Source organism: Lathyrus oleraceus, chromosome 3, assembly GCF_024323335.1.
Source record: "Lathyrus oleraceus cultivar Zhongwan6 chromosome 3, CAAS_Psat_ZW6_1.0, whole genome shotgun sequence".
Taxonomy (NCBI): domain Eukaryota; kingdom Viridiplantae; phylum Streptophyta; class Magnoliopsida; order Fabales; family Fabaceae; genus Lathyrus; species Lathyrus oleraceus.
Genome location: NC_066581.1, coordinates 345145776 through 345161307, shown reverse-complemented (window position 1 = coordinate 345161307; position 15532 = coordinate 345145776). Strand labels below are relative to the sequence as shown.

General features: G+C 35.7%; 1 protein-coding gene across 1 annotated transcript; it reads left to right on the top strand.

Annotated features, from left to right (window-relative positions):
* The first annotated feature begins 5578 nt into the window (after positions 1-5578).
* On the top strand, positions 5579-6271 carry LOC127131218 (uncharacterized). The gene has a single exon (XM_051060150.1). It carries the CDS (start codon positions 5579-5581, stop codon positions 6269-6271), a length of 693 nt encoding a protein of 230 aa, XP_050916107.1.
* The last annotated feature ends 9261 nt before the right edge of the window (positions 6272-15532 follow it).

Genomic DNA, 15532 nt, shown 5'->3' with positions numbered 1-15532 from the left:
CAGACTCGTCTGGACCTTTTCTGCTCCATCATCTTGTATTCCAAACCGCTCCGTACTCGACGGAGAGCGAACTCCTGGGATCTACACAAACTTTTCAATCTTCAGACTTTGAAGAGTCTTCTTGATTAATATCCAGGATCGTCGTCCGTCATTAGTCCCAAGAGAGGAGGGCAAATTTTGAGGTGTTACACATACCACACTCAAAAATAAAGTGGGAGGGAATTATCTCAATAAGACTCATGTTGATTCATCTAACACGAGGTCATTGATGAATCAACTAGCATTTTAACTTGAAGAGAATTCATTGGCCAATGATGGATTTGGGAAGAATATGGATGAATATGAAGAGGCAAGGGTAAATAGAAACCCAAATTGATCACAAGAGGAATTTTATCTGATTAATACTATTCATTCATTTTGGAGGATAAAATGTACATTTCATCAACCCCTTAAATCCAATAGTATTGATCAAATGTAAGTTCAAATCAACCATGATCAAGGTCAAACAGAAAGTCAAACATCACAAAGTCAATAAAAATGCTCAATAATATTTTTAAACAATTAAGCAATTAAAAATCAAATTAAAAATGAATTTAAATGCATTTTTAAATGGATCAAACCTCAAATCCCTTCAAATCACCAAATAAATGACCAAATGATTTATCCTAGGTCAAACAAGGTCAAAAGACCTTAGACAAAAAAATTCATAATATTTGGAAAGTCAGAAGTATTTTAAAACATTTAAAAACAAGTCCAAAATCAATTAATTCACAAAAAATATCAAAATTAATCCAAAAATTGATTTTAATTCAAAATATGGAATAAGAAAATATTAAAATATTTTTGGTGAAAGTCCCATATTTTTTGGATTAAAAATGAATTTAATATGAATTAATCAAAATAAATGGATTAAACATAAAATCAGAAAATAAAATAAAATAAGAAAAAACAAGGGCCATCAGATCTCCCTCATTAATTGAGGTGACAGATCTAACGGCCACGCGCGTGCAGCCTACCAAGGACCTTGGTCAACATGTTGGAACATGAGTAATCAGAAGTAACGGATGAGATTAAAACGTGGAGAGATGATCTGATGGATAGAACCTTGTCACCACACCACCAGAGCTAGGGCTCCGGTCATCTTCTCCGGTGGACCTCACTGGACTGGTACACCATCAACTTCCATGAAAATGAAAAGTGAGTACACTATTTTGAAGAGAAAATTACCAAGAATCCAAATCTGACCTCAAAATTCTCCAATTCCAAGTATATTGAAAGATACATGGAATTGAAAATTAAGGAGTATGAACTGAGTTGCTTTGATTTGACCTCAAAGCAACTCAATCTTGTTGCCTACATTGGTAGGACTTCAGCCAACCACAAACCAAGTGAAATGATGGAGAATTGAGGGAGAATCGAAGAAGAAAAGTTTCACAAAATTCACCTTTTATTTGTAGTGAGGAGGCTCGATCTTGATCTCAATTTGCTTGGGCTTGCTTCTGCCAACTTGCAGGAAGTCATATTGATGATTAAAAGGCTTGGCTTCTTGGAGTTTCAATTCCAAAACAGAATGAGAATTGAAACTTGATTTCAAGAAGAAATCCCCAAGATTATCCTTTAATGGAGGTTAGGGAAGAAGCAGGTCAAACTTGGGACAAAGGGATCCATTTCTGAGCTCAAGGCACCTGTATTTATAGCATGAGGATTGCTTTTCACATACTTCCATCAAAAATCCAAAAATAGCAACACTTTCATGCATGCTTGCATGGGCGTGTACAAATCCCATCAAATGATGTCAAAAAGGTCCAAACTCGTGTGCAAACCAACCTGAAACAATAGCATGAAGTCATGCATTAGTGAAATGGAAATTGATCATGGAACTTACCAAATGGATCCATGCATTACACCCATGTGCAAGTCACTCAAAAATGCTCCAAATGCCATAATCTTGGACTATTTAGAAAGGTAACATGAAGGGGAGAAAATTTGTTGTTGAAACTTTTTCCTTTTGGAGCTTGGATCATGATGAATCTTGAGGTGGAAGTTGGAGAAATCAAACATAGTTGAAAATTTTCTAAGTATAAAGTTAAATGATCACTTTTTCCACCTTGAATAACTTTTTCTATGAGTTTCAAAGAAAATGCTTCCTTCTTCAAAGTTGTAGATATTTAATTACTCTTCAATTTGATCACAAATTTGACACCATTTGAATTTTGCGTGAGGGAGTTATGGATTTTATAAGTTGAGGAAAATTGTTTGTTCAACGGTAATGACCCAAAATGACCTATAATCTTTCCTCTTGGAACATGCTCTTGCAAGTAGATTTTGACATTTCTCAAAGAGGAAAATTTTAAGAATACATATTGAAATGGATCATGAAACTGGGATGGTCTTCATATCATAAAAAATTAGCAAGTTATGATTCTTGGAAGTTGTCCTTCCATCTAGGGCACAGACAAAATAACCTATAATCTTTCATCATAAAAAATGACTTTCCAAGAAAACTTAGCTCTTGATGCCAACATGAATGTTGTTTGGAATGGAATAACGAGTAAATTTGATCTTGGAATCATTTTCATATGACAAAACTTGTAAGAGATAGGGTCTAAGGAACCCTAGATTTGACCAGTTGACTTTCTCTAGTTAACTTCTTTGAACCAACTTGCAAACTTGAAGTTATTTTGATATTTGGGGCTCTTGGAGGATCATATATGCTTGATATGATGTACAATGGAGTATACCTTGATATATTTGACCAAATGATGAAGAAACTTACTGAGGAAGTCATACAAGATACCCAGATGAATTAGGGCTTCCAAGGCCAACAAGCTTCAAACTCTTGATGAATTCTTGATCAAAATAACAATTAAAGAACATGGGGGTCCATATATGATGCTTATAACTATTTGAACCTTTCCTTGATTGATCTCTTGCCTTGAGGGACTCAAACCTTAGATATGAGCTTGGTGGGGGCATAGATGGACCCACACACACTATTCACAAAAGAAACAAAGCTACACATAAACATATTTTTGGTATTTTGGTTAGTAAACAAAATAAAATAAAGTATGGTAAATTCAAAAGTGCTTGGTAATCTCTCCCAAAACAAACCCAAATGAAGGAGGGGTGAAGAGGATACCAAGGTGTGATCCCAAAGCCAATGCAAATGATGAGATAACATGAGGGATCTTAAGGTCAAAATTGAGGTCTTATAGGAGGAGACTTGACAATAATTTGACTTGAATTGTTACTAAAGTATATGAGTAGAGGTGAATACTATGAGCAAATGGGTCATTCGTCTCGTACCCAAAGATATTCAGAATGAGGATATGAATGGTCCCTATCACCCCTTCTCCATTGCTTAAGGCTCATGGTGCATAATTTGAATCATGATTGACAAATGTTGATACACCTTTGTTGTGCTTGAATAGCAGTCCAGTCTGTCTGTAGTGTCTGACTTATGTTGACTTGAGATATGAAGTCTTGGTCTTTGCTAATTTCTTAAGCTTGTGAGATCTAGTGCAACTTTGGGAATGAGCACATGTCAAAGGATTTGGTTGACCAAAGATAACTTTGATCAACTTAATCCATGGGGATGAAAATCAATTATGAACCATGTATAATGGATTGATGATCTAAAAAGTCTAATGAATTAATCAAATCATGTTAATCTTAATTCTAGAAATTAACCTAAAATTAAAGGAACATGTTAATGATATATTGAGTATCAATTATTTACAAGAATTAAACCTAAAAATAATTAAAATTCTAATCTACATGTTAATCATGATTAATTCCAACAGATTAAGAAAATAATTATATCAATTATTCTAAAAACTAGGAACTATATATCATTAATTCTAAAAATATGCATTAAAAATAATTATTGATTTTTTCAAGTATTTTCAACAAAATACAAATGCTAAAAAATATCATGAAAAAAGCAATTAAAAATAACAAAATAAAAGAATTAAAAACATGGGGTTTGATGTATAAAAATAGCGTGCAGAAATCACAATGGGCGCAAGGTCCAATACAAGGCCCATAATGGTTTTAACTTGTGAGCCAGGGAGGTGCAATGAGATTACTGGGTTCAAATAGCTAAAAATGGGCCTTAAGGGGGAATTAAAGGCCCAACACGGAATTGTGAGGGAAAGGATCTCAGCCTCACTATGGAGCACATGATTCATGTTTTGCACGTTTTTCACACGTGTTCAAACTGAATCAAAAGTCATCACTGACCTCTCCCTCTCCACTGTGCCGAAGCTTACCACCGGTGGCAGTAGAGCATCAAACAACACAATAAAAACTCCATATCGCTCCAATTTTTGAGCTCTAACCAGATTACAACTTAGTTTCACATGATTCACCATAAAACTTCCAAATCGTGCAAAAACATCTATGAACCCTAACCACAAAATTATAAATTAAATGCATGAATGGAGGAATCAAAGTCCGTATGGTTAAGGCTTTATTCCCCAGCCCTAATTCTACATGGTGGTAACTAGCACGAAGCTTAAAGGTGAAGAAATGGAACCTACCTGCCGAAGATGGAGGTCTGGGATCGGAGCAAATGAATATGATTGAACAAACTTCAGGTATAAATCTTCACAATACACTTCTTCAATCTATTTCTTTCTTCTCCTGAGCTTCGAAGCTTTTTCTTCTTCTTCGTGCATTCTCTGAGAGTGAGGTATCAATGCATAATGAATGAAGATGTGTGACTGAGAGGGATATATATATATATATATATATATATATATATATATATATATATATATATATATATATATATATATATATATATATATATATATATATATATATATATATATATATATATATATATATATATATATATATATATATATATATAAAGAGAGAGAGAGAGAGAGAGAGAGCTTTGTTTCTGAGACAAATGAAAGGTTGAATCGAATTCAGGGGAAATGGAAAGTGAGTGAAAATTGCAGAGGGAAGAGAAATTTATAAGAGAGGGAAAGAGTTAACGGAGCTAAATCTATTAACTGATCAATGTGGAAAGTTTGTTAGAAGTTCTTGTTGTAATTTATTAAATACAAGTGTGTTCCAAAATGACAAATGGTGGAAGTGAGTTAATGTTAATAAATGCATGAGATAACTCTTCACGAATTTTGAATTTTGAATTCGGAGATTGTAACTCTTCATGAGATGTTGCAAAGGCGAAACCATGCAACTGTTGGTGAAACATGCTGCAGGCCAACCATTATGATTATTGGAAAAAGGGCATTGCTTCACCAAGGGTCGCTAACTTGTGAAACAATATCAACATGGCCTATAAAAGCATAAATCCGGATTCAGAATACAACACACAAAATCCAAAAATCCTCTAAATAATTCTAGACGCTCTTCGCTACATTCGGGTTTTCGCCGGTCTTGCGCAAACTCGATAAGGCTGAATTATCCTGGGTATTCCTGCATCAGAACTCTAAGACAATCGAGAGTGCTTGAAATACTATAAGGAAAGTGTTGCATTCACGATTCAAGCCTGGATCCCTTTAATCTTTCCAAAATTTCTAATAGTCTTATAGTATCTCAAATCATGGCCACCGACGCTTCTGTTTCAAGCATCAAACTGATGAACCAGGACCTTGTTAAGTTAGATCATTTCGATGGATCAAACTATACCCGCTGGCAAGACAAAATGACATTTCTCCTGACCGCCCTAAAAATTCAATATGTCTTGGATCCTGATTTGGAGGCAATTCCAGAACCAACTAAGAATGACACTGATGAAGTAAAAAAGGAGAGAAAGAAACGAAAAAAAGATGAACTGCTTTGTCGTGGACACATCTTGAACACATTATCTGATCGTCTCTATGATCTCTACACCAATACTGCATCCGCAAAGGAAATCTGGAATGCACTCGAATTCAAATTCAAGGCCGAAGAAGAAGGTACGAAAAAGCTTTTAATATCTAAATACTTTGATTTTAAGATGTTGGATTCCAAGCCGATTCTTGCACAAATACACAAGTTACAGGTTCTCGTGAATAAAATAAAAGCCGTGAAAATTGACATTCCTGAAGCATTCCAAGTCGGTGCAATAATAGCAAAATTGCCACCTTCGTGGAAAAGATACAGAAAAAAATTGCTGCATAGTTCTGAGGACTTTTCTTTGGAGAAACTTCAGAAACACATTCGTATCGAGGAGGAAACGAAGGATCGAGAAAAAACTGAGTCTGTTGGATTTGCTAAAGCAAATGCTGTTGCCGTTAAAGAAAAAAAAATATGATGGCATGAAAAACCATCTCGGCCCAAGGAAAGATCACAACAAGTTCAAAAATTCTGGCGGACCAAAAGGTACTAAAAATGGTTGTTATGTATGTGGAAAACCCGGACATTATGCTCGAGATTGCAGGCACAATAAGTCCAAAAATGAGGTCAATGTTGTTCATGCCGATGACGACATAATCGCTACGGTAAGCGAAATTATGGCAATCAAAGGCAAAGTGCAAGGATGGTGGTATGACACATGTACAACTGTGCATGTATCTTATGATAAAACATCATTCAAAACCTATACCAAAGTCAATGATGGAATAGAAGTGCAAATGGGAAATGAAGTGCGATCTAAAGTCGTTGGAACAGGATTCGTCGAACTCAACTTCACTTCCGGAAAGAAAGTCACTCTTGTTAATGTACTTCATGTTCCTGATATGAATGGAAACCTTGTTAGTGGGGACTTGTTGGGAAAACCGGGTATTAAATCTGTATATGAATCGGGCAAATTAATATTGACCCGTAATGGTATATTTGTAGGAAAATGATATTCCGTTGAAGGAATGATCAAACTTTGTACTACCGACAATATTATTAATGAAAATTCTAATTCTGCTTATATGCTTGAATCTATTTTCTTATGGCACTCTAGATTGACACATATTGGTATTAGTACTATGAATAGACTAATTAAATCCGGTTTGATATCATGCAACATTCATGATTTCGGAAAATGTGAAATATGTGTTAAATCAAAAATGATAAAAAAAAACCTTTCAAAAGTGTTGAAAGAAAAACAAACATGCTAGATCTTGTGCACTCTGATTTGTGTGAATTTAATGGTATGTTGACCCGTGGGGGAAACCGTTAATTTATAACGTTTATGGATGATTGCTCTAGGTTCACACATGTATATCTCTTAAAGCATAAAGATGATGCTTTTAATGCCTTTAAGACATATAAAGCAGAAGTAGAAAATCAATTAAGTACAACTATAAAAGTACTTAGGAGTGATAAAGGCGGAGAATATTTCTCAGCAGAATTTGATGCATATTGTGAAGAATATGGCATCATACACGAATGTTCTGCGCCCCACACACCATAACAAAATGGCATGGCCGAAAGAAAAAATATAACATATCAAGAGATGATAAATGCTATGTTAATGCATTCAGAATTACCATTTAATTTATGGGGTGAAGCACTATTGTCCGCATGTCACATAATGAACAGGATTCCTTTAAAAACAACTGGTATTTCTCCATATGAGAAATGGAAAGGAAGACCACCAAGTATTGGTTATTTCAGAGTGTGGGGGTGTGTAGCTTATTACAAGAACATGGATCCCAAAAGGACAAAATTGGGTCCTAGAGGAATCAGATGTGCCTTCATAGGATATGCACCAAATAGCAAAGCATATAGACTTCTAAATCTAGAGTCTAATGTAATCGTTGAATCCAGAGATGTGGAATTCTTTGAAAATCTCATCACAAAGGATAAGGGACCTGAAAATCCCAAAATTGAAGAATCTCGTGACAAAGATTCGACATGAATTGTTGAAACACAATCAGAACCAGGGAGAAGCAAAAGGGCACGAAAAACTAAGGATCTAGGACCAGATGAAATCAATTCCCAAGTTATTTCTATTTATTTAGTTGAAGGAAATAACAAGAATGATGTTCATAAAATTCCTATTATTCTTCAAGTAGAAGATGATCCTAAAACATATAAGGAAGCAGTGGCTTCTAGGGACGCTTCTTTTTGGAAAGATGCTATCCAAGATGAAATGGATTCAATTATGTCAAATCATACTTGGGAACTAGTTGATCTTCCGAAGGGAACAAGACCCATTGGATGCAAGTGGGTGTTTAGAAAAAAGTATCATAGTAACGGTACATTAAACACCTACAAGGCTAGACTAGTAGCAAAAGGATTTAGACAAAAGGAAGGTGTCGATTATTTTGACACATATGCACCAGTAGCAAAAACTACGATAATTAGAATCCTGTTTGCACTAGCTTCCTTGAATAACCTTATTGTTCATCAAATGGATGTTAAAACAGCATTCCTAAACGGAGATCTCGGTGAGGAGATCTACATGGAGCAACCAGAAGGCTTCATGCTTACTGGAAATGAACAAAAGGTATGCAAACTTGTTAAGTCTTTATACGGTTTAAAACAGGCACCAAAACAATGGCATCAAAAATTTGACACCGCCATAATTTCAAATAGGTTTGTTCCAAACTCTTGTGACAAATGCTTGTACACAAAGGTGCGCGGAAGTGTTGTGATATTTCTATGTCTATATGTTGATGACATGTTAATTATCAGCAATGAAATGAATGGAATATTAGAAACAAAGAAATTTTTGACTTCCACATTCAAGATGAAAGATCTTGGACTAGTTGACACTATACTAGGGATCAAAGTAAAACGAAATAGTGGGGGTTATGAACTTAATCAAACACATTATATTGAGAAAATGTTGGAAAAGTTCAAACACCTAAACTTTAAGGAAGTAAACACTCCATTCGATCCTAGTGTCAAACTTCAAAAGAACAATGGGAGAACCGTGGCACAACTGGAATATGCAAGTGCAATTGGATGTCTAATGTACTTAATGCAATGCATCAGACCTGACATAGCTTTTGCAGTTAGTAAGATGAGTAGATTTACTAGCAATCCAAATGATGAACATTGGAAGGCCATAACTAGGATTTTCAGATATTTGTTAAAGACCAAAAATCTTGGCCTTCATTATGGTAAGTTTCCTGCCGTACTAGAAGGATATACCGACGCAAGTTGGATATCAAGTGTTGGAGATTATAAATCTACAACTGGGTGGATATTCACATTAGTTGGAGGTGCGATTTCTTGGAAAAGCAAGAAACAAACATGCATTACTCTCTCAACCATGGAATCAGAGTTTGTGGCTCTTGCGTCTGCTGGACAAGAAGCAGAATGGTTGAGGGACCTCTTATTGGAGGTTCCGTTAGCTAAAGACAATGTTTCAAAAGTATTGATACATTGTGACAGTCAAGCCACCCTGGCTAGAGCGTTCAGTGAAGTGTACAATGGAAAGTCTAGACACATAGGTCTTAGACACTCTCTCGTGAGAAAAATGATAAAGGATAGGATCATTTCACTAACATATATACAAACAAGCTATAATTTGGCTAATCCATTTACTAAACCACTGGCCATAGATTTATTAAAGACTACCTCGAAAGGTATGAGATTAAAACTCCTTGAATAAGGGTTCCGACAATGATAGCAACCCAATATGAAGTTAACACATCTTAACCTAAGATTCAATGGGTAACAACAAGTCGTTGATTCGGAAAGTTATGCAACATTCCGCGATAATGTTGACGATTACAAACTGAGGGTTGAGTTTTCAAAGAAACTCTTAATGAAGTTCTATATCAAGGAGGATATGTATCTCAAGAAATAGATACGAATTGAACTTCACCTATATGAACTTCAAGATGGTGTCGTCTTAAGGTGAGAGTTGGAGTTTCTCTCATGAAAAATTCATGAAAACAGGAAAAGCACATGGCCATAAATAGTGCTAGGCGAGATATGCAGGCGAAGAACCTCTAAAAGTGTGTGTATAGCAACGCCGGTCTGATCACATGGGATAATGGTTCAAAGCATAGCTACCTAACGTTCCGAATAGGCTTTGCGTTTTCTTTACTAAGGTTAAGTTCAAATCGAAAGATACCTAACTATATTAACACTTTTTTCTTTCTATATTCTGGAATTGGATTTGTCATTATTAGAACAAGTGGGGGATTGTTGTAATTTATTAAATACAAGTGTGTTCCAAAATGACAAATGGTGGAAGTGAGTTAATGCTAATAAATGCATGAGATAACTCTTCATGAATTTTGAATTTTGAATTTTGAATTCGGAGATTGTAACTCTTCATGAGATGTTACAAAGGCGAAACCATGCAACTGTTGGTGAAACATGCTGCAGGCCAACCATTATGATTATTGAAAAAAGGACATTGCTTCACCAAGGGTCGCTACCTTGTGAAACAATATCAACATGGCCTATAAAAGCATAAATCCGGATTCATAATACAACACACAAAATCCAAAAATCCTCTAAATAATTCCAGACGCTCTTCGCTGCATTCGGGTTTTCGCCGGTCTTGCGCAACCTCGATAAGGCTGAATTATCCTGGGTATTCCTGCATCAGAACTCTAAGACAATCGAGAGTGCTTGAAATACTATAAGGAAAGTGTTGCGTTCACGATTCAAGTCTGGATCCCTTTAATCTTTCCGAAATTTCTAACAGTTCTCACTCATTTAAACATTGTGAGATGTGATTTTAGTAAGTACATTTTTTTTGTTAAACTTGATTTTGAAGATGTTAGTTAGGAAACCATTATCAGTTAATTAGATTTGAGTTCAATTGATGTTAGTTAATGAGGTTGTTAGTTACAACTGGTTGTTATAGGTAATGATTAAATGAAGTTTAGTGGAATGACAACTTGTGACCTGATGAACAGGTGGTTTCATTCAAATTACATGTTGTGTTTTGGAAATTGCAGGTTACAGGATGATGCAGGGCTTTGCATTGATTTGCTGCAGACTGTGGTTAATTGACAAATTATAGGTTTTGTAGGTTGCAGTTGACTTACTACTACATGGTTTTGGATTATGATGATGACTTGTATATTTGTACTTCAGATGCAAGGTAAGGCAAATGCAAAAATGGTGGACTGGTCAGGTGTTAGGAACAAACTTGATGGGTGGGCAATGGTTGCATTCTTGTTGCGGGTTAAGGTATGATGCAAACTTTCCTAATCATATTCTATTTGTGTTGAAGTCGTACATGTCGCATGAATGTGTTTCTTGCCCAATTGAATTTTGCATTGCTAGGTTTTATGTTTTGACACTTGTTTGGATGAACATGTTAAATGGCCTATAGCAAACCAAGTGTACCTGCAATAGGGCATTGTTCAACAACTGGCCTTCCTTGCATTAGTTCCAATAGATGGTACTTGGTTGCAAATGGTTTTGGGGAAATGCCTCTAATTTCCAAGAGTTGCACAACCTACTGAAATGAATGTGTATTTTGCTGACTGTTTGAAACTGAACTGATCATGCATTTTTAGTTCTCATGTTTAACACTTGTTTTAGTTAACATGCCTAATGCTTTGAACAATGGTAAGTATTAGGATGCATCATGTGGTTAGGCTACTATGGCAGGCAGCAGTAGGGCATGAATGCTTGGTTTTGTTTGGTATGAATGCATGCATGTTTTTTGATCAATTTTGGATGATGCATTATGGGTATTCCTTGAATCATGTGTGTGTTGATTGGATTGCTAAATGTTAAGTGCATGGTTGCTTGGCTTGTGGTCTTCAAGACAAGGTTTCAAGGCATGGCAACAAGACTTGGCACTTGAACATTCAAGGCATGACAAAAACAAAACTTGATGCAAAATATGGTTTTCTTGCTCATGAAGAAATTTCATGATGGAATCACATGGAATGGTGTAAGAATTCCAATAAGTCAACAGTTCACCAAAAGGCAACTTATGAAAAAAATAGTATTTTTTTGTAATTTCTTTTGTATGGACAATGTAAATGACAAATTTATGATTGAATGAACAAGATTTTAAATGTAAATTGTCTTTGGATTCTAAGAACAAAGTCTTACTTTTCAAGTTATGATTTTGCCTTCCAAAATCCATGTTTGAATCAATCTTGCAATGAAACTTTGAATGGACTAATGGATTAACAATACTTGAAACAAAGGACTATGAATTTATGATGACACATGGATCAATAGACAAGGACAATTCACCTTGAATCAAAGATTAATGGCCTAAGGATGCATTATAAAACAATGAAATCAATGGACTAGGAGATCATGAACCAATGAACTTATGAAGCATGGATTAAGGACTTTGAATTCACCATAGACCTAGGATCAATGGACTTGAATGGAAAAACAGAATGCACATGAAATGGATGAAAGCTTGAACAAGGCCTTGGATCAGATGAATCATCAAGCATGTAGGCCTGTAAACCCAATGATTAATCTTGATTAATGATTTCCAAGAACAAAAGCATACCTGATGATTGATGATACATGCTATAATGATCAAGAACCAACTTCCGATGAATTAGGGTTCCACAACCATTCCCAAGATCAAAACACAAACCTTAATGTCCATAAGTACCAAACATTCAATATTAGGGTTTCATGGTCAAACACAAGCTCACATGCTCCATGAGTAGCAAAGACCAAGAAATAGGGTTTTGGGTTGAGGTGAATACCAAGATTGAATTATTCATGAATCAAGGTCCCAAGAAATAAGAATGAGGGTTTCACCCCTTGATTCCACATGATGGGCTTCCCACATTCCCTAGGGCTTGATCCTCAAGCAAACCCCAGTTTTTGTTAGGCAGAAATAACCACAAACTTTGAATCTATGATGATTATTTGAAAGTGCTGACATAAATGAATGATATACATATGTTTGTTATGAATGAGTGTATAATCGCAAGCCAAAGGTTAAATGAAAAGTGAAAAGGGGAGAACAAATTTTAAGGTATGACAATTGCCCCTATTTAATCGTCTTGAACCTGAATGAGTGAATCGCGACAACCTTTCGGGAATTCGAGGTAGAAGAGGATTAAATACAAAAATATCCAAAAATTTACCCGTTGAAGGACGGTTGTAATGTGAAAAAGGTAAGTGTATCGGGAATATGGAATGACAGACAAACTTTTATAGGTTCATTTGTTGGGGATTGACTGAAATGATATATGCAATGCATGATTGATTTTTTTCATGAGGCATGAAGCCATGTATGCTATGTAGAAATGTGGGTCAGAGGCAAACTCTATTTCTAGTATGGTAGTGAATGGAATCAAGAAGCCCATAAGTTAAACATGAGAGATCATAATGTCCTTGCAGTCAAGAGGCTTCAAATGAATGTTTTCTAACACAATGGTTGGAAACAGATCATCAACCATGGAGGTTGGATTTAGAGAGAGGTGCCAAATAAGGCTAGGCTTTAAAAGGTACCAAGCAAGTTTGGGGTTTGGAAGTGTCAATAAATATTAGGCTTTGGTTTGTATGGTTTGTTGACAAGGCTTCATGCTATGCTTGATGAATGTTATGCATGAGTGAAACAACATGATTAATGCATGATGATGATTTATGCAATGGTTAATTAGATGATCAAATGGTGGGAGGTGGGAGCTTTGAGGCTAGGATTAATGCATGATGATGATTTATGCAATGTTTTTGTTTGGTATGAATGCATGCATGTTTGTTGCACAACTTTGAGTTGTGTAGAATTTGTGTACATTTGCGGATCCTTAAAACTCAAAATAATTACTACTTATATACTAATCCAAAATTAACCGTCTACAACTGTTGACTAAGAAAAATATTCCACGTCTTTGTCTCCAAGCAACCAGAGAATTAGGGTTCTTGAGGTTTTAGTGGAGGATGGGATGATTCAGTAAGATTTAGGTAGTTTGAGGGGGATAGCTAATTAGAGGACGAGAAAGCAAGTCGATTGGTGGTAATTTTGGTCATTTCTGGGTTGCTCCGCCACCTCCGGCGCGTCGGAGTGATTTCCGGTGAGGGACGGGGTGAGAGAGGGAGAAGAGCATAGTTGAAGTGTGAAAAAACTGAAATGAGAGTGTTTTTATACTTTCCATCCTTTTCCCCTTCACATGTTGTCTCAAGTCCCATAAGCCCAAAGGCCTTTTTTGCATACACACCATAATTTCTTATGTACCCCCTTCATTCGGAATGTAAACCAATGATACAACCATGTGCCTCTTAGCTGTATGGACCCAATGCCTTTGCTAATTACACACCCGTTCTTCACAATACACCCCCTGGCAAAGAAGAGTGTTTTATCTATTTAAATATTGCTTTTCTTTTTCTTTAATATTTTAGTCATGCATGGAATACATAAAAATGCACATAAAAAACATGTATTTATTTTAGTTAGATTCTAATTAGGTTAGGATTATTGGATTTAGTTGTTAGTTTTTATGTCAATTAGAGGTATATTGTAGAAATTAGAATTTAAGTTTGATAAAATTCAATTTTTAATGCCTTTAATTTTGCTTCATATTTCAATGTGCTTAACATATAATTTTTGGCATGTTCATCCTTATTGATTAGTTGACCAAAGTCATTTTGATCAATTACTTACATGTTGTGATTAAACTTATCTTAGGGTTTTCATGAAAAAATTGTATGCCCCCTTATTCATTCAAGTGATCATAAGTCCCTTAATCACTTGATTGAGTTAGACCTTTTCACTTGCAATACCCTTGATCCATCGAGTCATCTCAAGATTCACAATCAAGACCTTGGATATATGAGGACATAAAGACATGGTCATGCTTAGCTTCATCTATTCAAGCACACCTTGCCTCATCCTTTTCAAAATAAAAGACTCTTCTCTTAAAACACCTCTCTAATTATGATGTGAATTACACTCCACGAGCCTTAAGCAATGGAGAAGAATGAGAGGGATCATTCCTACCCTTGTTCTGAATACCTTTGAATACGAGACTTATGCCCTAGTTATTCAAAGTATTCGCCTTTGTTCATAGACTTTAGTGCAATTCAAATTAAATAACTTTCCACCTTTAAATCCACAGACAACGCTTCTTCAATCAACAGTAAAAACACCTTTCTCTTTGGACCAAACACAATTCTCTTTGAATACCTATACACTTTGGAGGTTAATCACCTTCTCTTGGTTAATCACCTCCTTCATGGGTTAATCACCTTCTCATGGTTAAAACACCCATCTCTGAACCATACCTCTCTCTTTGGGTTAATCACCTTCTTATGGTTAAAACCTTCTTCATGCATGTTTTCCTTGTTAGCCCCATTCTTAGGCAAACCCTTTCATGCATGTTTTCCTTGTCATACTCGGTGCTTAGGCAAGCCCTCATCTCTTATAGGCTTACCTTGTCAGACCCAATGCTTAGGCAAGCAAGCTCTTGCAGGTTTTCCTTGTCAGACCCAGTGCTTAGGAAAACCCCCATTTCTTGTAGGTTTTGATCGTCGGATCCAGGCAAAACCCTACAACTATGCATTGGCTAATCACCAGTTATTGATTAAATGACATATTCCTAGTTTAAACACCATTTTTATTTCCTCTTTGGATAATAACTCGTTATTGGTTAAATGTCACAGTCTTTGGTTTAAACACCACTTTTTTCCCTTTGGTTTAAACACCACTTTTATTCCATTTGGTTTAAACACCACT